Raw genomic sequence first — 21758 nt, 5'->3', positions numbered from 1 at the left:
CTTAGACCATCCGGTAGTCAGTGGTTGTTGAAGCTTACCATGCACATTCCTGCTCCCTGCCTTGTAGCCTTCAAAAATTGTTCTTTCAATAATTCACCTTTTGTAACGGAAAATATTAAAAAAGACAGAGAAATTTAACTTTATTCTCAAAATTTTCATCACTTTTCTAATTACTTTCTTAATTTAACGTATTGAACTTTCAATTTTTTATAATGTTACCAATTCGTTAAGGTTTTTTTTTTTTTTTCGTTAAATCATAATAGAGAGGTGTCAAAATTACCAAAATTCCTGTTTCTTTTTTTGAAAAAAAAATAATAATAATAATAAATATTGCAAAAATTCAAGCATTAGTTAGAATTTAACAAAATTTGCAAAAATACTCACATATGAATTTTGAGATTTTTTTATTAAAAAAAAAAAGAGTAATTTAAAAAAAAAATTGATAAAATTTAACAAAAAAATATAACGAATGGATGACATTGCAAATGATAATCTTAAAGGTTTATCACGTATTTTTTTAATAACTTAAATGACATGTATTACTTTATTTCTTTCTTTCTTTTTTTTTAATGATGTGACCAACCCAAAGAAGGATCAATGACTTCAATTTTATGTGGCGTAATTTTTAGTTGATTAATCTTTTTTTTTTTTGGTTGTCCACACAAAAAGAAGGAGGATAATTCGAATTAGTGTCGATTAAGCTACTCATATAGACTTATAGTCATATGACATTTATTGCCTTTTCTTTTTTTCTTATTTTTGGTAATTAGTTAGTCAACGAAATTTTGATGGGTCATTGTGATTAGGTGTGATCGTGCATAAGACATGGCCTCTAAGACAACCTTTTGATTGTCTGTATCACTGGTTTTCGTTGGGTTCACACCTAATCACAGTAACCCAAAGTGAATACAAATCTTTTGATAGTTTGTAGTAGTTGTTAGTCAACGAAATTTTGGGTGTTTTCATTGGTTCCCTTCGCTACAGTTTCTGCATAGCTTTCAATCGCATGCGACTATGCCCTAAACTGCTCTAATTGTCCACTGCCATTGAAATTTCAAAGTTGATGGTAGAAGAGCTCTATCTTCCCCTGTGGATGAAAATTAAATTGACCCGTGGAGTGTTGACATGGGTTAATTGGAGACTTGGAGTCGTATATTGAGATAATTTTTTAAGGATTATCAAAAAGTGGGCAGGAGTGGTTACTTGATAACCACCCATTTACTTTAATTATAATTTATACCTTATTTGTCTCTAAAAGACACTTCACTTATTTTAAAATGTCTAATTATTTCACTATACTTAAAACTCCTCATTTCTTGACTCAGACGAAAGATTGTACATTGGTTTTAAAAACAACTATACAATTAAAATAATGCATACTGATTTTTATTATTATATTATAACAGTTGTATGATAATCGTCTATTAAATAATATTAATCTAACAAAATAAGGCTCTTCTATCTACATTCATTATCTCTGACTCTCTGAGTAACCATCATTGATCATAGAATTTGGAGTGCGGAGATTTTAAGGAGACTGGTAGCTTCTAGGTGACCGAGAAGAGTTGTTGATTCGTATGGTCGTGCAATGGACATGGGTTGTAAGACAGTCAAAAAATTAGAACAGTGAAAGACCGGCTTGCAGTGAGGTTGATGGGTTACTGTGAAAGATGATTGCATGGTGGAATAGTAAATTGGAAAATTATTCAAGTATAATAATCCCTCGCTTCAAATAGGAGAACACCTAAATTACTAATATTTTAAAAGTTTAAAATAGTGATAAAATTGACTTAATCCTAATATTTAATAACATAATCCTAATTAATTTAAAATATATTTTAACTGGAGCAGTAAACATATATCACCCTAAATCCATCCCAAACATTCCTCCACTTAGGGGTGTTAAGTGAGCGAAGTCCTCACGAGCAAGTTGGGAATCGGCTTGTATTCGACTCGATTATTAAATGAGATATTTCGTGAACATAAATACTAGTTCGAATATTAAACGAAGTAAATTTAACTCGACTCAATTAAACTTGCAAGCAGCTCGTATAAAATTCAAATTGGTAGTTGTTCATATTAATATTAAAAATTGATTTTTTTTTTTTAATAGCATCCTTTTATTATAAAATGATGCATATCCTTTCTTTGAAACCAAATGTCTTGCTGTATTAACGCATACTCGAATTGGCTCGACTCGACTTATTATTAGCTCGAGCTCGGGCATGATTTTTTTAGCTTGCCCTTGAGCTTGGCTCTTGAGCCGAGTCCAAACAATTGAAACAAAGAAAGCTCGCTCAAGCTCGGCTCGTTTACACCCCTCAACCCTTTCAATGGACCTTGTCCTCAGAGTACTTACAAACACTTGCTTTATGGGCTTAGCAGTTGACCATGGCCCATTCGTTTCTATCCTCCAAATTGTTTCGGCCCACTATTCCAGCAAAAACCTTAGTCGACTTAAAAAACCGACTACAATAGATTTCTGCGAATGAAAACGACGACGTTTCTCTGCACTAAATGAAAGGCATTCCCCACCACATGTTGCATCTTGAATTTGCACAACTCCCCAGAGTCCACGTACAACAAAGCAAATCCAAAACTCTCACTTCCTCAACGCGAAAGAGGAGCTAGCTTGGCCGCTTGCACTAGCGGGGCTGGCCGGATAGGTTGATGGGCACCAAATTGGCGCTGATCTCAGTGGCTGTGATGTTGTACACGTGTCAAGCAGGCAGCAGCTTCCACCCTTTGATCCTAATACCTGGGAATGGTGGGAACCAGCTAGAAGCCCGGCTAACCGCTGGCTACAAACCCTCGAGCTTGTACTGCAACAGGTGGAACCCGGTTGTGAAGAAAAAGGAGGGTTGGTTCAGGCTATGGTTCGACCCCAGCGTCCTCTTGGCTCCCTTCACCAAGTGCTTTGCTGAGCGCATGATGCTTTATTATGATCCTGAGTTGGACGATTACCGCAATGCTCCTGGGGTTGAAACCAGGGCCCCTCACTTTGGTTCCACCCAGTCCCTTCTCTACCTGGACCCTCATCTCAAGTAAGCTCTTGTTCTGTCCCATCTTTCTTTACATTTTTAATTTTGATCAAACTTGTTATTGGTGGATTTTTATCAAAATTTAAATTAAATTGGGTTTACTCGATTAGATGTGATTAATAAATGGGTTAATTTCGAATAAATGCGCCAAATTTATGAGTGATACGTGTAATTCTTATAAATTACATATATATATATATTACATAAATAAGTGCATAGTGTTGCTCTTTGATAGACAAATTCCTAGTTAAGAAAGTAATCATCTAGAATTAAATGACTAAATAGTTAAGCAATTTGTGTGGCAGCTCAGTTTTAAACAAACAGTAATTAGTCAATCACATTTACAGGCACATTACAGCATACATGGCACCCCTGGTGGAATCTCTGGAACAAATTGGATATGTGAATGGGAAAACCCTGTTTGGAGCTCCATACGATTTCAGATATGGTTTAGCAGCGGAAGGCCACCCATCCCATGTGGGTTCCAAGTTCCTGCAAGACCTAAAGGAATTGATAGAGAATGCAAGCTCTTCTAATGGAGGGAAGCCAGTGATACTTCTCTCCCACAGCTTAGGAGGCCTCTTTGTCCTCCAACTTCTCAGCCGAAACCCGCCCTCCTGGCGCCAGAAATTCATCAAACACTTCGTCGCTCTCTCTGCCCCATGGGGTGGCACTACGCAGGAGATGCTCACCTTTGCTTCTGGGTATTCACTTGGAGTGCCTCTTGTAGAACCCTTGCAGGTACCCTTCAAATTATTTTATGAAAATTAAAGTTTTTGTGCTTTATAAGGAATTGCCTTTCACAAAGCCTATATTGATTTTTGGGTAGATGCATGCTAGTGGTGTCATCCAATAAGTAGCACTGGCTGCTCACACATTGTGATGCACGAGTTTTCATCTATCAGATTTTAACATGTTAAATCACCCGCGTACGTAAAATATTTAATTTAAATGAAGGGTGAATTGATGGAGTCAAAGATTTGATCCCATAATTTTTAGCTCTGATACCATGTTAAATAACTAATTATCATAAAAGGTTAAGCTAATAAAAAGAGGTAAATTTAATCATTATTAGTTTAACACTCCTCTCACATGTGGGCTTAAAAATAATAAACTGATGTTATACATTTTCTTGCCACTACAAAAAATTTGCCAATTTAGTGACACGTGGAATGTGATGTTTTTGGCCCAAAAAATGTCATTATTGAATTAGTGACGTTGGAATGGTGACATTTTAAAAATAACTTTAAACATAGTGATTGAATTTAAAATTGGAGACATTTGAACAATGCGACATTTTTTCTCACACGTCACCGGAAGGCGACGTGTGAATAGTGCACATCACCTTCCAAAAACATGCTCATAAGAGTGTTAAGAGTTTGCAATATGCACGCTACTATTCGGGCTGTATTGTATCTTGAAGGACAAAATTATTGTGTTCCTTTTACAAAGCTTATTGTATAAATGGGAGACAATATTTGTAACAGGTAAGAGAGGAGCAGAGGAGCTCAGAAAGCAACCTATGGCTCATGCCTAATCCCAAACTATTTGGTCGCCAAAAACCACTTGTGATTACTCCAAATGCAACCTATTCAGCCCATGACATCGCCCAGTTTCTCAATGACATAGGATTCCCAGAAGGAGTACATCCTTACAAGTCTCGCATTTTGCCTTTGACAGAAAGATATGCAGCTCCTGGGGTGCCCATCACGTGTATAATCGGGAGTGGTGTACGGACGCCGGAGACTTTGTTCTACGGGAAAAATGGTTTCGATGAGCAACCGGAGGTTGTTTATGGGGATGGAGACGGGACAGTGAACATGGTGAGCTTGTTAGCACTTGAATCACTCTGGTCGGACAAGATAAATCAACCCGTTAAGGTGATCAGAATTCCTGGGGTTTCTCATACATCAATACTCAGAAATGGCGCTGCACTTGATCAAATTATAGAATTAATTTCAGGTGTCAATTCAAGTGTACAATATTCTGTTGAGTAAAGATTCAAATAGGGCTTTGATGCATCATGTCATTGAGCAACACCACACACAAAAAAACACTTTTTAAGACTTGCTTATTCTTTCTTTTGTGATCATCTTTCCCAATGCTATTTATACAACACAATTATCTCATTACTGACGTGGTACTGTCAATTTACTATTAGATCGATTATTATTATTATTATTATTATTATTATATATAAAGTTAATCTTATTAACGACGTGACACTGAATTTATTATTTCCTTTCATTCTCTTCAAATGATACGGCCGTGAATGTTATAATTCATCTCCTACAAGAAGATTTAAAATGACTCACATGTCACATATATTATATATTATATTAAAAGAGATTTTATTAAACTAAAACCTTTGGATAATTAAATATACATATAATTACTTAAGGTGAAAGGTTATTTTATTTCACTAAATGTTGTATCCCTTGATGGAAGAAAGCAATGTTTAATTATGGATAGGAGTTTTGGTCTATCTATGAATAAGCATATGATTATTCATCAGTCACAATATGAATGTGAGAAACAAATAAGCCAAAAACTCTTATTTATCACTCTCCAATATGTTGTGAGGGTTCTAGGATTACAAATTGAGGGTTCTAAGATTACAAATTCAACAAAGCGTTCAAGTTTGGATTTCTAAATTACTCAATTCAAGTACTTAAGCAACAATGACCAGAAGTTAATGTTTTTATCGTATGTTTATTTGTTAAATATTCTCCCAAATTCTTACGATGACTTTATTGGCATATATGTAATTGAAAATTTTTGTAATTGGGTAAACAATTATGAGAGACCCACATGAGAGATTGCAGGCAATCCCGATTTATCAGTTTAAAAATAGCAATCCATAAATTATTCATGATGATTTTTTACATAATTTCATGTTTTCGTGGATTTTGCATGATCATCCCTTTGTTTTTTATGTCGGTCAAACAAAACAGAACATAATCTTTCTCTGTCTCTGTCTTTCTCTCTCCCTCTCTGGTTCTTGTAGAACCAAATCTCCGCAAAAGTAAACAACCTAAGTGCTAGATTTTCAGAGCCACAAGTATATACAAAAATATGAAATTGAGCTCGTCATTCATGAGAACATACTTCAGTAATGGTGGGGCAAGAAATGATTCTTCTTTACGTGCCTATCAATTATGGAGCAGGAAAAGTTAAACCGGATCTTCCATTTTCTAAATCTTTTATTTATTTATTTATTTTTTAATTGACACCAGAAAATCAAGTAATGGGCCAAGATTTCCAGAGAGTTCGATTGTTGGTAAAAGAAATATAATAAATATGGCAGCGTGAGGGATCACGCTGTCCTTCAACAGCTAGCTCATTGCTTCAGGCTTTGCACATGATACGTGGTGGGATAAGTTAAGGTGCTCGAACTCAACGTAAAATCTAACATTTTTATAAATAAACTCAAATCGATCTGATCTAATGGCTTGTGCATTGACGAGTCAATGTCTGTAAATTATGTGAAAAATCAATTTGGGCAAGCTTTTGTTAGTTGTCTTATCATATTGATTAAGATGAGATTACATATTCCATGTCATTTAAAATTTGTAAATTAATAACAAAAGAAAATATTGATCATAAAATGAATCATCTCTCTCCGTTTAGTACACGAACTGATTTATTTGTCCAAAGAGTAATGTTAGGAGTAACATTTTTATTTCACAATTACCCTCTAATGTTCATGTGTCATTTTCGACCAACTTTTATTTTTTTATTTTTTTACAAGGATTGATCCAATGGTTGGTTGGGACTTGGGGCTGTGACGTTACCATTGTAAGATAAAAATGTAGTTTCTGACATTAGTCTTTATTTAAAACTAGTGATTGAATACTTAAAACTATTAAATTACCAGTTATCTCACAAGCTTAAGTTGATAGAAAGAAGTAAATTTAATCACTTAATCAATACTTTAACATTCTCTCTTACATGTGGGCTCAAACCCCTTTTAATAGGTAAGGTCCAACACGTGGAATATTTAATTTAAATGTGTGGTGATTTGACAGAGTCAAAGTTCAATCTCATGACCTTTGGTGTGCGTTTTGATCATTTTTGAACCTTTAAAAACGTTTTTAATTTTTTATTAAATGGATATTTTTTTTTCAAACAGACTTTTTGAATATCAAACACACACCAAAAGAGGCCCTAAATAAAAAAATATTATTAGGAAAAGAGATTTTTATACGACTTTACAAAAATGTCATTATTGCATTGAATTTTCAAAACCAATTTTGTCAAACAAAAGAGAGAAAATTTTAGTACAAAAACGGCTCATGTCACACACACACACAACATGGTTTATTGTATTTACTTACTAAATTGTAAATTCACAATTCCACTTATAAATTATTAAAATATACATTTATAAAGTTCAGAAATGCGAGAGTTGGGAGAATTTTGTTGACCCAGACGGGACATTTGACTGAGGAATGATCATGTTTGAGTTTTGGATAATGACACATATGTGATTATGTATAGTTTATAGAAGGTGTCAACAATAAGTTGTACATGTGAAAGGGAGTTGTACAAATTATATAAATAAATGCAATTATGATTTCAGTTGCTGCTCTAGTATTACCTTTACAGTTTATAGTCTATTATTTTCGGTGCCAACTTAATATCAAGTTATAATAATAATGCCTCATGGTATTCACAGATGTGAAAACAAAATATGCGACATTTTCTAGCATAGAATATCATTAAACTCAATATTTACACTATTAATTCGTCTCTTTTTTTTTAATCAATTCAAATTAGTGCTTAAAAAAATGTTTCCTAAGGTTTGAATATGGGTGAAAAGGCAGTTGCGATTAGCGGTTAGTAACTAAAACCACTAACCGCAACCACCTCCGATAACCGCTAAGCAGTTAACTATCCGGTTAGCGATTAACCGCATCCGAATAAACTTTTTTTACTAACCGCTTTTTTTGGGCCGGTTTTGAACTGGTTTTGGGCCGATTTTGAGGCTCACTTTAAACGTTTTTCTTTTCCTTTTTATGGCCATTTTAGAATTTGAAAATTGCTATATACCAAAATCCTTGTTAGTCACCTTCTACAAATCTATACAACATATAATACAAATAAAATTACAATAATTTTTGTAAATCATCACTTCACTTATAGACTATAGTTAGACTATAGTTATATACACAACATACAAATAAATATATTGTATGAAATATATATATATATATATATATATATATATAATAAAACTATATATATATTTAAAAAAAGTGATTAGCGGTTTTCAAAAACCCAATAACCGATTAGCAATTTTTAATAATCACTTTTAAAAGTGGTTTGCGATTTTAAATTTTAACCACAGGTCTGAGCTCTTCAAAATCGGAAAAGTTTTTTTTTTGTCTTTTTTTTCTTTTCTCGTGAAATTGGAAAATAATTTCGAAAACCAGAGGAGAAGAATATTGTTTTTTTTTTTTTTTCAAAAAAGAAAAAAAGAAAAGAAAAAAAAAAAAGGTGGATGAGACAGGAAACCCGTGGGGTGGGGTCCATGCAGAGCGTGCCTTTCATAAAGTGCCAGCTAATTGTTTGACCGGTCTTGGGGGGAGGTCCGTTTTAGAGTAGCATTAGCATATACATATATGTACGCCTCGATTGCCTTTCCGGTCTCCGGTTTGACCATTTTTTGATGCTGCAATTGCTTGCTTTTTCGGCAATTACGACAGTTACACGTGGTAGTGGGAACCGTGCGTCGTCGCACTTTTGATCTGGCGTCCCTTCCCATTCCCTTCCCTTATCGTGTATTGACTAGTATTTGTTCAATCAAATTAACACTCGCTTTTTATAGTGCTATAAAAGCAAGTTTTTTTTTTTTTTTTTCGTTTATAAAGGCAGTGACAGGGGGTATGATCTTGGACCAATAGTTTTCTTTTTAATTATTAATTAATTTAATAATTTAATTTATTATTACCTTAAATTTTTAGAATAAACAATGATTTGACATCATATTAATATAAAGGTTTTGATTTTAAACTTTATTTATCTTTTATCTCTCATTTCAATTAAAATAGTATATGTGTTCTTCTTATCTCAAACGTGAAAGAGACTTCTCAAATATTAATTAAATAATTAAATTTATCATTTTTTATCAATTTAATTTTTTGAAATAAGTTATGATTTGGCACGTCTCATACAAGTTTATTACTACAATTTATATAACACTAAATATGTGTACTTACCAGGTAAAGTTCACATTAAACTCATTAAGAATTTAGAAGAGAATTATAATAAAAGTAGTTGCCCCAAATAATTTCGTAGAATAATTTAGAAGACCATAATAATGTATTGCCTTCTATAAGCATATTTTGTAAATAAAGCCCCCCTCAAATACGTTTGAAACATTCCATTTCTTTTCCCGGTGTCAGTGTATCTTAGAAATCATAAGAGAGTAAGTACTTAAAAATACTTTTAAGTACTTATTTTTTGACGTGACAATAAAAATTATGATCGAAATATCATATACAGATTAATCAGTCTAAAAATTAATTATAATTTTTACTGTCAAATAAAAGAGTAAGTACTTAGAAGTAAGCAATTAGATGTATATGTAGCATTTATCTTTTCTTTTTATTCTCACACAAAATATTGTTTTTTTATTTTTACATGTATATCTCAAAAAGTTCTATACCTTAAACAAAATTTTGAACGCAATATTATGACATTTTAAAGACATTTTGAAAATTTGTTCTCGATAGATCAAAAAAAAAAAAAAAAAACTCTTCTCGCGTTAAAGGTTTTACCTTAACAACCCTAATTTTAGTAGAATGATATATAATTTTTATATAATTTAATAATTCGACAGTAAATTAGTTACTGTCAAAAGAATAAAAATAAAAACAATAATAATAATAAACTGATTTTTATTATTATTTTTTAACATTATTCTTATAAAATAAAATAAATGAAAAAAAAAGTAACAGAGGATAATTTCTCTGCAACAAGTATACGAACCCATAACCAAGTCATGTGGGTGAGTTGGCACGTCGAATACATGCCTTGTACCCTGCAATTACTTTGAATGTGGGGAACATCAATTTCTCTTTTTGACCACCTCTGCTCTGCTCTGCTCAGGTTGCGTCTCCGGCTGCTCTAGATTATCCCTCCCGAGGGGCTACGATTCTCAGAGAAATTAATAAAATATAAAATTGTCATGAGATTTAATTTAACCCACTAAATTTTTTATAAACTTTTAAGAAAATAAATAAATAACGTCCTAAAACAGAAGACCGGATACTGCAGTGACTGAGTTGAGGATACGAGTGCACGTGTGGTGCACTGTGCCCAAGACTTGGACCACCGGCTAGAATCGGTCACTGCCGGTAAAATTCTTTACTTCCCCCAAGAAAATCATAGTAGTAAAAGAGAAAAAGAAGGAAAAAAAAAAAAAAAGAAAGAAAGGAAAAGGGCATTTTATGGGGCTCTCATTACCTGCTCCAAAAGAAGGCCAAGGAGTGGAGGAGACTGCAGAAGATTAGCTTTTCCTCATGCTTTACTCTTTGTCTCTCTTTCTTGCTGTTTGAGATTGGTATGGTTATGAATTTTCCCATTGTTTCATGTCCATGATGTTCCAAATAGTGTTTTGCCAATTTCTGATTTAGGTTTTGTTTTGTATAATTTTGGTAAGCTGAGGTGTGGGATACTGTTCATGAATGAGTTGGTTGTGTAGTGCTTTTTCCATCACTTTTGATAGCGTCTTTTTCACTGATCTGGGGCTGATGATTTCACACTTTTGTTTGAGCTTGAAGAGGAAGTGAGCTTCGGTATTAGGGAAGAAGATTGCAAATCCATCATTTCCTTGTTGATGATGACGATGATGGTAGTGAAGAAGAATGTGAACCTTTTGACCAGAGAAAGAGAGAGAGAGATCAAATAAAGAGAAAAGAGAAATAAAGCCTAGGGTCGAGAAAAGATGTCCCCTTTGACGGGCATTGTTGCTTGTGGATTGTCAATGAGAGAGATAGCGAAAGAGAGTGGAAGGGAGACAAAGTAAAGAGTGAGTGAGAGAAAGAGAGAAAACACCACTCTCCTCCTTTCTCTTCCCCACACGTTTCTTGTCCTCTGGATGTGATGGGTCTCTTGCAATTTTAAGGCTCTCTTTCTCTCTCGCTCTTTCTAATCATTAATCTGTGTCAAATTTTCTTTGAGCATTTTGCGAAGAGGGTGTTCGACAGAATGCCGATGTACCAGCCGTCTATTCGGAGAAGAGATGGGGGGGATGTGAAGCTCGACGTGGGTGGTGGTGGGCAAGTATTGGATCTGGAAACCGCTGTGAAAGATGGTATTCTGGGAGGCGACGGTGGCGCGTTCTTCGGCGGAGGTGTCGCCGAGAAATTGGATTTGAAGAAGATGGTGGCCGAGCTGGAACCCATAGATGTTCCCTCGGTGTTTATCTGCCCGATCTCATTGGAGCCGATGCAAGACCCCGTGACCCTTTGCACGGGCCAGACCTATGAGAGATCCAACATTCGCAAATGGTTCTCTTTGGGCCACTTCACTTGCCCCACTACGATGCAGGAGCTCTGGGACGATTCGGTCACGCCGAATAAGACCCTGCACCAGCTGATTTACAGTTGGTTCTCGCAGAAGTACTTGGCGATGAAGAAGAAGTCGGAGGATGTGCAAGGAAGGGCCTTGGAGCTTTTGGAGACGCTGAAGAAAGTTAAGGGTCAAGCTAGAGTTCAAGCTCTCAAAGACCTGAGGCAGGTCGTGGTTGCTCATGCTTCGGCGAAGAAGACAGTAGCTGACAATAACGGTGTACCTTTGCTTTCTTCTCTGTTGGGTCGTTTCACTTCGCACGCAGTTGGGTCGGAGACAATTGGGATTCTTGTGAATTTAGATCTCGATTTGGAGTCAAAGGCCGATTTGATGCAACCCGCGAAGATATCATTAATGGTGGACATGTTGAATGAGGGATCCATTGAGACGAAGATCAATTGCACGAAATTGATCGAAATGTTGATAGTTGGGAAGGATTTTGCATCTGAGATTGTCTCAAGCTTGAGTCTTTTGGTTGGATTGTTGAGGTTGGTAAAGGATAAAAGACATCCAAATGGGGTCTTGGCCGGTCTCAGTTTGCTCAAGACGGTCTGTTCCCATGAACCAGTCAGGAGCTCTGTTGTGAGCATTGGGGCAGTTCCCCAATTGGTTGAGATCCTACCCAGTTTGAATAATGAGTGTTTGGAAATAGCTCTCTATGTCCTTGAGGTGTTGTCCACTCTTCCAGAAGGAAAATTGGCTTTGAAGGATTGCCCGAATTCCATACCCAATGTGGTGAGGTTAATGATGAAGGTTTCTGAGAGCTGCACGCAGTTTGCACTGTCAATCTTGTGGGCTGTTTGCAAGCTTGCCCCAGAAGAATGCGCTTCACTTGCTGTGGAGGCAGGTTTAGCGGCCAAGCTGCTTCTTGTAATTCAGAGTGGATGCGATCCGATTATGAAGCAACGGTCGGCTGAGCTTTTGAAATTGTGTAGTCTAAATTACACAGCCACACTCTTCATTTCCAAGTGTAAGCTTACAAGAACGATACAATGAAAGCATAATTAGAAGTTGTTGATATACGTCTCAATTTTTTTCCCCTTTGGCCTGAGGGACCAAGGAACCAAAGAACTTGTGGGATCATGCAGCAGAATTTGGAACGGAGATTCATATTGGGTTTCTGAGGTACCCTTTCCTCTTTTGTGTATACTGAGAAGTTAGATTCTATCAATTAGTTACAATTATTCAAGAAGCAACATAAACTGTGGATGGATATTGCTTGTTGCATGGTTATAAATCCATTGTCCATAAGCAGGCAGTGTTCACTGAAATTTCCCAATAATCCCCAGAATCTTCGTTCGGATTGTTTTATGTTATTTGGGAAACCAGTTGCTGATTGTTCCAATCCGCAAGAGAGCATTGTATATTAAAATACAGGGAATGATGTTGGAATTCTCCTAAGCATGTGTTTGAATTGTAATTGTAGTTTTCTTGGCAAAGTAATTGTAGTCAATTTTTACATGGATGTCCATCCTAATTTTTGTCCCGTCTCTTGTGAGGATTTGTGGGAACTCTCTGTTTTCCTTTGGGTTTTGATGGGGGTTTATCACTGAATCTCTCCGTTTTAGAGTTTGTAGATCTTCGTTGGCTTTAAACACAAAAACCGTTTACACCCTTTTGTATTTTTTCCTTACATGATTAACTTGAAGTTGCTTATCTTCAAGCTTGTTCATCCTATTTTTCAGCTCTTTCCCTCTCCTCTCTCTCTCTCTCTCTCTCTGTATTTACAAACACTTGGCTTACAGACGAGCAGTACTATTACTGATATATGTTTTACGGGTGAATTCTATCCAAAATTTGTGGTATCCTTCCAAAATTGTTAGGATTTTTTCTTTTTCTTTTTCTTTAATGATTGATATGAAGGTGGTTAATAATGCAGGATATCATATCTTGTATTTATCGAGTCTTGGACACTGCAAGGGCCCTCAATGCCACTTTTGTCGTCACGAATGTGTGCACACGCACACCCCCTCTACTACGGAAAGGAAAAGGAACTTCAAATCCTTGTCCTCCTGAAAAGAAGAGGGCAAGAAACTTTTGAGGCATTCGCAATATGGCATCTTTGAATGAATCCAAATTATGAAATTTCCACCCTAGTTTAAGAAAAATATCATTCAAATTGTCCTTCCAAATTTCGGAGTGCTTTAATACTTTTCTCGCTGCTTATTTTTATCTACTCCATGTGAAAGAATAGACGGATCTCACCTGTTGCAAACAGATGTTTAGATAGCCCGAACAAATAAAGTCGGTTTAAAATCTCACATGTCCGGTTATTTTACCGTACCATGATCCTCTCATAAAAAACCATAAATGTAGACCAACTTTCATAAACAAATTTGAGTTAGATCGCCAACCAAACTAACCATTTGAGTTGTATTCATACCCATGAAAAAACATTCATTATTGAGTAGAAATGGCAAAACCAGCCTATAAGAGAAGTAGTTGCCAGTGGCATGAAGCCTGAACTACCAGTGTAAAGAATTGTATCTTTTTATTTATGGTCCAATTTTGGTTTACTTACACTCATTATTGAGGATGCATATTTAATATTAAAAAAAATGTTGCTAGCTTAGTAGTTTTTTTTTTTTTTGGTAACTTGATAATCAAGATATAGGCCTAGGCTTTAAGATAATTAAGATCAAATGACGGTTAGCTCCTTGATTTGTAAGCGTAGCTGGGGTCATCACTGTTCTTGGTCAACAATTTCATTTAGATTTGAATAAATAAAAGTTGAATCATGAATGAAAAGTAAGAATGCAAGTGGATAATAAAATATTTCAATAGATAATGCTCCAACTTTCTACCTCACACGATGAGCTTGATGAATTAATAAATTACTCTGTTACACTCTTTGAAGTATCAACACTTGTTCAAATTTTTAATTTTTGCAATGTTGGTATTTCAAGATTTTTTTGTTAAAATGCCCAAATAGCCCATGTTTAAAAAAACAAAAGCATATATGTATATATATATATATATATATATTAGAACAATTTTCAACATGGTGAATGTGCTTTCTTCAGGGTCCTCAATACATCGTCGTTGTGCACTCCAAATCACTACAAAAAAACAATATTGTCAAAAGGGTCTACGGGGGCACTCCGATACCAAAGTCAGAAAGTTTCTAAGAGAAATAGTGTGTTTCGGCGCTCAATAATTCAATAGGCTAATTGAGCTCTGAGAGAGAATATGAGAAAATAGTAGATTATTCCAAATGTGTGAGGATATTAAATCATCCTTTAGTATCTTGTGTAGGGGCTTATTTATAGGCTTAGGTTGTAGAAGTAGGCTTGAACTATTTCTTCTTATTTGAGTTGTATTGGGAGTCCATAGTTGAGATAGAACTTAACAACTATCATGTAGAGAAAAACTTTCAACAAATATTATGTAGAGATAATCTTGAGTAGTCATCTTGTAGAGATAAGTAGGACGTCTTTATTCCAATATTATCCTAATTGGAATATAAGACTATTAATTAATTAAATAGCCCTTGTTATTTAATTAATGTCTTTATGGACCTATCATTGGCCATTGGGCCCAGAATTTGGTGGGCTTGTAGTGTGAATTTATTCTCAACAATATATATTCGTCCACATGGTCTTGAGACACATTTTGAGTGTTTTTTTTTTTTTTTAAACACGAGCACCTTGCATTTAAATTAAAAAAAAGGGTGGAAATAAAAAGGTGAAATTTTTTGGGATACTGACATTACAATTTGATATTATAATTACAAAAATACTGACAATTCAAAGGATATAAGTGAAGTTTCTCTTTAAAAAAATTTAAAAGAAAATTTGAAACCAAGTGGGACATGCCTATGACTAATATGACACAAATTTCATTTAAACCAGTTTGAAAAAAATTTTCTTCAACCTATTATAATGAGTGACAAGTGTCATTCACCAATTACCGTGTTTGAGTTTCTAAAAAATTAATGTTTGAGTTCTTAGGTTAATAGAATGACAATAAATAACTGTTAAGAATATTAAATAAAACGTGTGAGAAATGACACTTATCACTTATTAAAATAGATTGGAAAAAAAAATTAATCCAAACTGATTTGAAGAAAATTTATGTCTCAACTAATATGTAGTTTTGTCTGTGCCACTGGATTTGAAACATCCATAAATTGTTACTTGTTAGCCAAGCTGTGCAACTGGTTCACAGCTAGGTTCATTTCATAGGAGCGCTAATTATTGCATTCATAACCACTACTTTCAGATCTTATGGTAGATTTTACAAACTTGGGGGTTGTTAGCCAAGCTTTGGAATTGTTTTGCTTGTTTGTTTCCCTTGTATTAGTATCCCATCTATTAAAGAAAAATAATGTTACATAATATACAAATATTTTATAAAATTGATGTGGCAAGTTCTAATAGCCTTTAAATATATATAGTCTTGTGAAATATTTATAAAATATTTGACATTACTTAAAAAAAAAAATAATAATTAAAACAATAAAGTCCGCTTAACCTTCTTAAACTATTATCCTAATGATAATCTACTCTCCAAACTATCAATTACGATAATTTAACCTTCAAACTACCAAAACAATGACAATGTACCCCCAATGCTAGCAAAATGACAAAATTACCCCTATAGAATTTTCAACAGGACAAAAATACCCTTAAAATTTGAAAAAAAAAAAAATTAGTATTTTTGTTTTTATTTTAGTAAAGGTAATTTTGTTACTTTGTTAAAATTGGAGGTACATTGTCATTGTTTTGGTAGTTTGAGGGTAAATTATTATTGAGATAATAGTTTGAAGAGTTAAGTAGACTTTACCACAAAAAAAAAAAAAAAATCCTTGGCGTTTAGGCCATGCCCTTCTTGTGAAATAGGCCCATGGGCTTGGCGTGGCTTAAAAAAGGCTTAATTCAATTATTGAGAGGTGAAGTTCGTTTAATTAAGATGATGACATTGACGCCCATTTAACCCCCCACTTTTCCGTCAAATCACTTTCTCCTCCCAAAATCCAAAAAAAATAGTTAAACAAAATGTCATGGCTGGCTCGTTCTCTCGCCAACTCCCTTCGACTCGACGACGATAAAGACGACGACGATGAAGACAACGACGTCGTACCCTCCCACCCTCGCGACCCAGACGCATCACCATCTTTCCCCACCGAACGAGCCAGCCACAACAACAACCATAACCACCACAGCCAACAACAATTCGAATCCGAAGACAATGATTGGCAATCAGAAGAGGCCCATTCTCGGGGCGTCAAAGACGACCTCTCCGAACTCAAACAAACTCTGACGCGCCAGCTCTGGGGCGTGGCCTCCTTCCTCGCGCCCCCTGCTTCCTCGGAACCCTCCACGCCCTCGCATTTCCCGCAAACCGACACGTCCGATCAGTCCGTGTCCTCCGGCGCAGAAGAGGAGCCGTCGGATCGCACTGTCTCCTGGATCGGGAGCGACATCGTGGAGATCTCGAAGATGCCGTCGAATGAGGAGCTATTGGAGGCGCGTGGTCTGGGAGGAGCCGTGGGGATCACCGACGAGGTGTTGGCTTTCGCGGGGAACATCGGGATGCATCCCGAGACGTGGTTGGATTTTCCGCTTGATGAGGAGGAGGACTTGGGTGGTATGTGCGTCTCCTTTTCTGTGATCTTCTCTTTGTTTCAATGTGGTCTTTTACGCTTTTGGATTTGTGGAATATGATGCATTTGCTTCCTTGGATTAGAAATTGGGGCTTTGAATTGTTAATTCATTGCTCGGTAGCTTATATTAAGCTGCCAAATCCTATATGTCTTCCCAAATGTACCTTATGTGCCACCATTGGCCATGTCTAGGAGATTGGGACTTTGAGATGAGAATGATGCGTTGATGAAATCCTAGTTACCAAGACGCTTGATTATTAAGCTTTCAGATGGCTGGATCACTTCATTATAACTTCAGCCAACGTGAAACCAAGCGTCTTATATTAAACTTGACCTTGAGTTTTGTATAATTATTGCTATAATAAATGAAAAGCAGAGTGTAATTCATATACTTGAATAGGTAATAGGATCATCTCCATTTCATGAACTATCCATTTCATGATTACGATTTAAAGTTGATGCTTATATAAAGTCAATGTTGGGACATCTTTTAAAAAATTTAAATAATGTGGAATCATGTGCACTATTAGATGCATTAACTTTAAACCTTGACCATGAAATGGATACTATCAATTTCATTTAAAATTGAGAGGATCCCTGTCCATTGAGTAGTTTGTAGGTTTTTTCTTGGTTATCATCGCATCTATCATAATGCAAAGTGTTTTTCTGTAATTGGAGAATAGAGAGCTTGACGTTTTAGTTTTATTTAAGAATTGTTTTGATGAGAATCTATAGCATGAATGTTTGATGTAGACGCTGTTGAATATTTTTTGTATTAAATCCTTCCAATTTATTTTCCAGGGAATCCAACCACACATATATGCAATTTATAGGTACCTATGCGCTTGTTATCACAGCATTGTTAAGCAAATGCTAGGAAATTGTATTTTACTAGGGCCAGCTGTTGATGTTTAAAGTTAAGATTCCCTGGCATTGATTATACTAGTTGATACACAAATTTGTTGAGCTCATTTCACACTAGGTCAGTATAATCTTTTACAAAACTAAGTTAGATTGTCATTCCCTATATATCTGGAGTTTTTGGTAGTATTTTCATCATGTTCTTGGCATATTGGCCTGCTAAGTTCTCATTTGTGGTGGCAAACTGTCCACCTTTAATGTCTTACCTTTGCTCTGACAATTTCCTGAAGATACCGCCAATACTTTGTGATTCTGTAGTTTGGGCTGGTAGTTAAGTAGTCAAATGTGGTGGAAGCTGTTGTACTTTAAAACACCAAATCCTTGCATCCATTTGCAGTCTTGATTTGAGACCCATTTTTGTTTACTTTTATGGAAGACCGCAATTTATAGAGTTGTACAGATTGGTACTGGTATAAAACATAGCATAACTACCCTTTATCTTTTTTCTGAAGAAAATTTTCCATTCTTGCATATCTGTGTCTCTGTCTCTCCTCCAAAATTTTCCTCCTTCCATTCCAAAATAGATGGGATGATTGCAAATCACACCATTTTAATGAAACAAAATAATCATAAAAATCTTACTAGAATATCTTTAGGTAAGCCTGGAAAAAGCATCCTTGTTATCATTATTCTCTCAGAGAAATATTAGAAAAGGTGGATCCCAATTTGAGGATGAATGAGAAGTTAAATGGATAAATACTTTCATTTTTTGAAACTCCCATATATTTTGGGACAACCAAAAAAGAAAAGAAAAGAAACCCTCTATTTTGGGATGGAAGAACTAAGTTATAGTGATGTGCTAGTTAGGTGGCTTAAGGTTTGGCATACCTTTCCTCGGGGGATTGGAGGTTATGAAAAATGAGTGCTTGCGAAAAGTTAGAACAATGTATGGTGAAGGACTGTCAGGAAGGCCTTAGATTACATAAGGCAGAAAATTATTATGCTTTCTTGTAATCCGCTGCGCTGATCAATTTCAGTTGCTTTAGTGATAACTGCTTAGTGTCTGCTTTGATAATTCATGCTAGATTCTGACAGCGTTCTTTTCCTTGTTATAGATTTTGACATGTCTGATGCCCAAGAAGAGCATGCTTTGGCTATCCAACATCTTGCTCCCAGATTAGCTGCCCTGAGAATTGAACTTTGTCCTTGCCATATGACTGAAAGTTACTTTTGGAAAGTCTACTTTGTGCTTCTGCACTCTAGACTCAACAAACATGATGCGGATTACTTGTCTACACCCCAGGTAAGTTGTTTTATTTTATTTATGTTAATGGGCATTATATATGCATCCTCTGCTTTGTAAACTCCAATTTAAGCTATAGTGGGCCTTATAAGATTGTTAGTAACAAAAAAAATAAGATTGTTAGTAACAAATGAATGTCTCTGTTAAGATTTAAAAGGAAAAAGATTTTGTATGTTTTTAAGGGACTTTATTTGCATATGTTCCTGTATGTTGCGTGCATGGGTTGGTAGTTGCATATGTAATTATCAATATGTAGGTTTAATAAGAGGATTACAGAAGCAATCTCCTTATTATAGCTAGATTTTCATGGAGTATTACTACAATAAATTGGTCCGTAAGTACTTCACAGTTTCTTTTTAGGATCAGTCATCACTATCATACTTAAAATGTTAAGTTCGATATCTTGATCTTAGAATATTTGACTGGTGTGATCAATTCACATGTATACACATACTTATCAAAAGACATTTACATGTGTATACATAACTATATTATAATTCAAGTAAACTGTGATGTTCTGTTCTGTGTTGTATAGGTCGAATAAGCGTATATACTGATTCTTGCAATATATAAGCGCTCCCATCGGGGGAGGGAGGAGTATACTGTGATGTAATTTGGTGATTGTTCGAATAGCAGCTTGGTCAATTGCTTTGTATAACATTGTCTTTAATTTTTTCATGGATGTTGTTAATTTGCCTCCTTGTCAAATGAATGTTGTTGAAGTATGAATTACTTAGCTTATGTTGTCTTTTTTTTGTTTTTTGTTTTTTGTTTTACCTGATAGTTCTGCAGGTCGGTGTTTAATTTGTTGTGTGTTTTGAGTGGTCCAGATACCTATTTTCTTATTCCTCACTATTGTGTTGAAATGTTATAGCAATCTTGACATGATAATTTTTGGTTCTACCGGCATCAGCATAATATTTTGAGTTACAATGATTTTAACCTATTTCTTGCAGGTAGTGGCTGCCAGAGCCATGTGGATGCAGGAGCTACAAAAGAAAACAAAGGCAGAGACTGACTGGTTTGCAAGAATCCAATCCTATTCGAAAGACAGTGCTAATATGCTGGAGGAAGATTTTGATCTTACGCCACGGGGCACATTTTCATTTGAACCTAGTAGCTCCTCCGTGGCTACGGATTTTGAGAGTGAGCAGCGCCCGGTTGAAAGTAACGAGCTGCAATTTATTGATAAGTCTGTTATTGAAGAGAGGCCAGTAATTAAGACTGAGAATAAGGATTCTAAACTAGTGGTTGAGAATTTTGAAGACGAGGAGGATGACTGGCCTGAGGAAGATTCTGAACTAGGTAGGTATAGTGGAGTTGCCATGTATGTGGGGGATGGAGAAGACATATCTTTCAGTGATCTGGAGGATGATGAGGATTGCAGTGTACCCATAAAGTCCAAGATAGTAGTTTCAAAGGGGTAGGAATTTTCGAGGAAAGTCCATGATTGCATAAGCTTTGGGTATTGGACAAAACATGGAACTGGAGAGGCTTCCTCCCTCCTATATGATGAAAACTCGGTCTATGGACTTGAAGAAAATTCCTCACGTGGGCCAGGACCGTCACCGGATGAAGCGTTCGTTATTGGTGATGGTGTCATATGAGCTTTTTGTACATAGGTGAATCATAATCTGTTTGATTGGTTTGTGTGAGAATTATAGGCAGAAAGCCGTTGTCATTGATGAACCATTTTGCTGAAGACAAAACGTGAGTGGACTCCAGTTAGTTAAGTGTGGAAGCAATGAATTGTTCCACGTCTGTTACGATGTACAAAAAGCCTGGTCTTGAATAGTGAGGCTGTGATTTTTGCTTTTCTGTATTTTTTTTTTATTGACTATATTTGAAGCGTTCAAATACAACCAAAAAGGTGTTGGTTTGGTGCTTGTTTGTAACCATCGAAAACGACGAAAAGTGAATCTTTTCGGTAAAATATAGAAAAGACGTTTGATCCCTTGGTACCTACCATCTTGTCTAATATTGATTTTTATTGTCACGTGAGATAATTAATAATTAAGAGTGTGTAGCATTACCCAAATAAAAAATGAAAAAACAAAACAACTACTCCAAGCTAAAGGGGGATAAGAGTCACTCATGGAACCACGATGAAGTCGATGATGGGGATAAATGGAATGAGAGTGCATCTACTAATGCCAAAGGAGGTGGCCCATGACGAGATTATGTACAGATCAATTGACGTTGCGGTGAGCTTTACGGATTGACAAAATCAGGATGCTACTTCATAGGAATGATTTTTTGAGATGTAGGGCTCAATTTTTCGCTCAATACGGGCGTCATGATTAAGAATGACGTGACAATTGATAAGTAATTTGAATGGATCGGTTAAGGTGATTCCCTCCACAAGACCCTA

The 21758-nt window shown here is 35.5% G+C and overlaps 3 protein-coding genes across 3 annotated transcripts; all 3 read left to right on the top strand.

Annotated features, from left to right (window-relative positions):
- The first annotated feature begins 2571 nt into the window (after positions 1–2571).
- Positions 2572–5170, top strand: LOC132189654 (lecithin-cholesterol acyltransferase-like 1). Its single transcript, XM_059604403.1, has 3 exons — positions 2572–3044; positions 3389–3782; positions 4529–5170. The coding sequence occupies exons 1-3, from the start codon at positions 2671–2673 to the stop codon at positions 5036–5038; spliced, it is 1278 nt and encodes a 425-aa protein (XP_059460386.1). The 5' UTR covers positions 2572–2670; the 3' UTR covers positions 5039–5170.
- A 5308-nt stretch (positions 5171–10478) lies between these two features.
- LOC132189805 (U-box domain-containing protein 30-like) lies at positions 10479–13288 on the top strand. The gene is made up of 2 exons (XM_059604600.1): positions 10479–10608; positions 10829–13288. The coding sequence occupies exon 2, from the start codon at positions 11256–11258 to the stop codon at positions 12612–12614; it is 1359 nt and encodes a 452-aa protein (XP_059460583.1). The 5' UTR covers positions 10479–10608; positions 10829–11255; the 3' UTR covers positions 12615–13288.
- Positions 13289–16593: 3305 nt separating this feature from the next.
- LOC132189397 (uncharacterized) lies at positions 16594–21339 on the top strand. Its single transcript, XM_059604135.1, has 3 exons — positions 16594–17207; positions 19200–19387; positions 20344–21339. The coding sequence occupies exons 1-3, from the start codon at positions 16616–16618 to the stop codon at positions 20812–20814; spliced, it is 1251 nt and encodes a 416-aa protein (XP_059460118.1). The 5' UTR covers positions 16594–16615; the 3' UTR covers positions 20815–21339.
- The last annotated feature ends 419 nt before the right edge of the window (positions 21340–21758 follow it).

Source organism: Corylus avellana, chromosome ca8 (genome assembly GCF_901000735.1).
Source record: "Corylus avellana chromosome ca8, CavTom2PMs-1.0".
In the NCBI taxonomy this organism is placed as follows: domain Eukaryota; kingdom Viridiplantae; phylum Streptophyta; class Magnoliopsida; order Fagales; family Betulaceae; genus Corylus; species Corylus avellana.
This window is presented reverse-complemented; position numbering and strand designations above follow the sequence as displayed.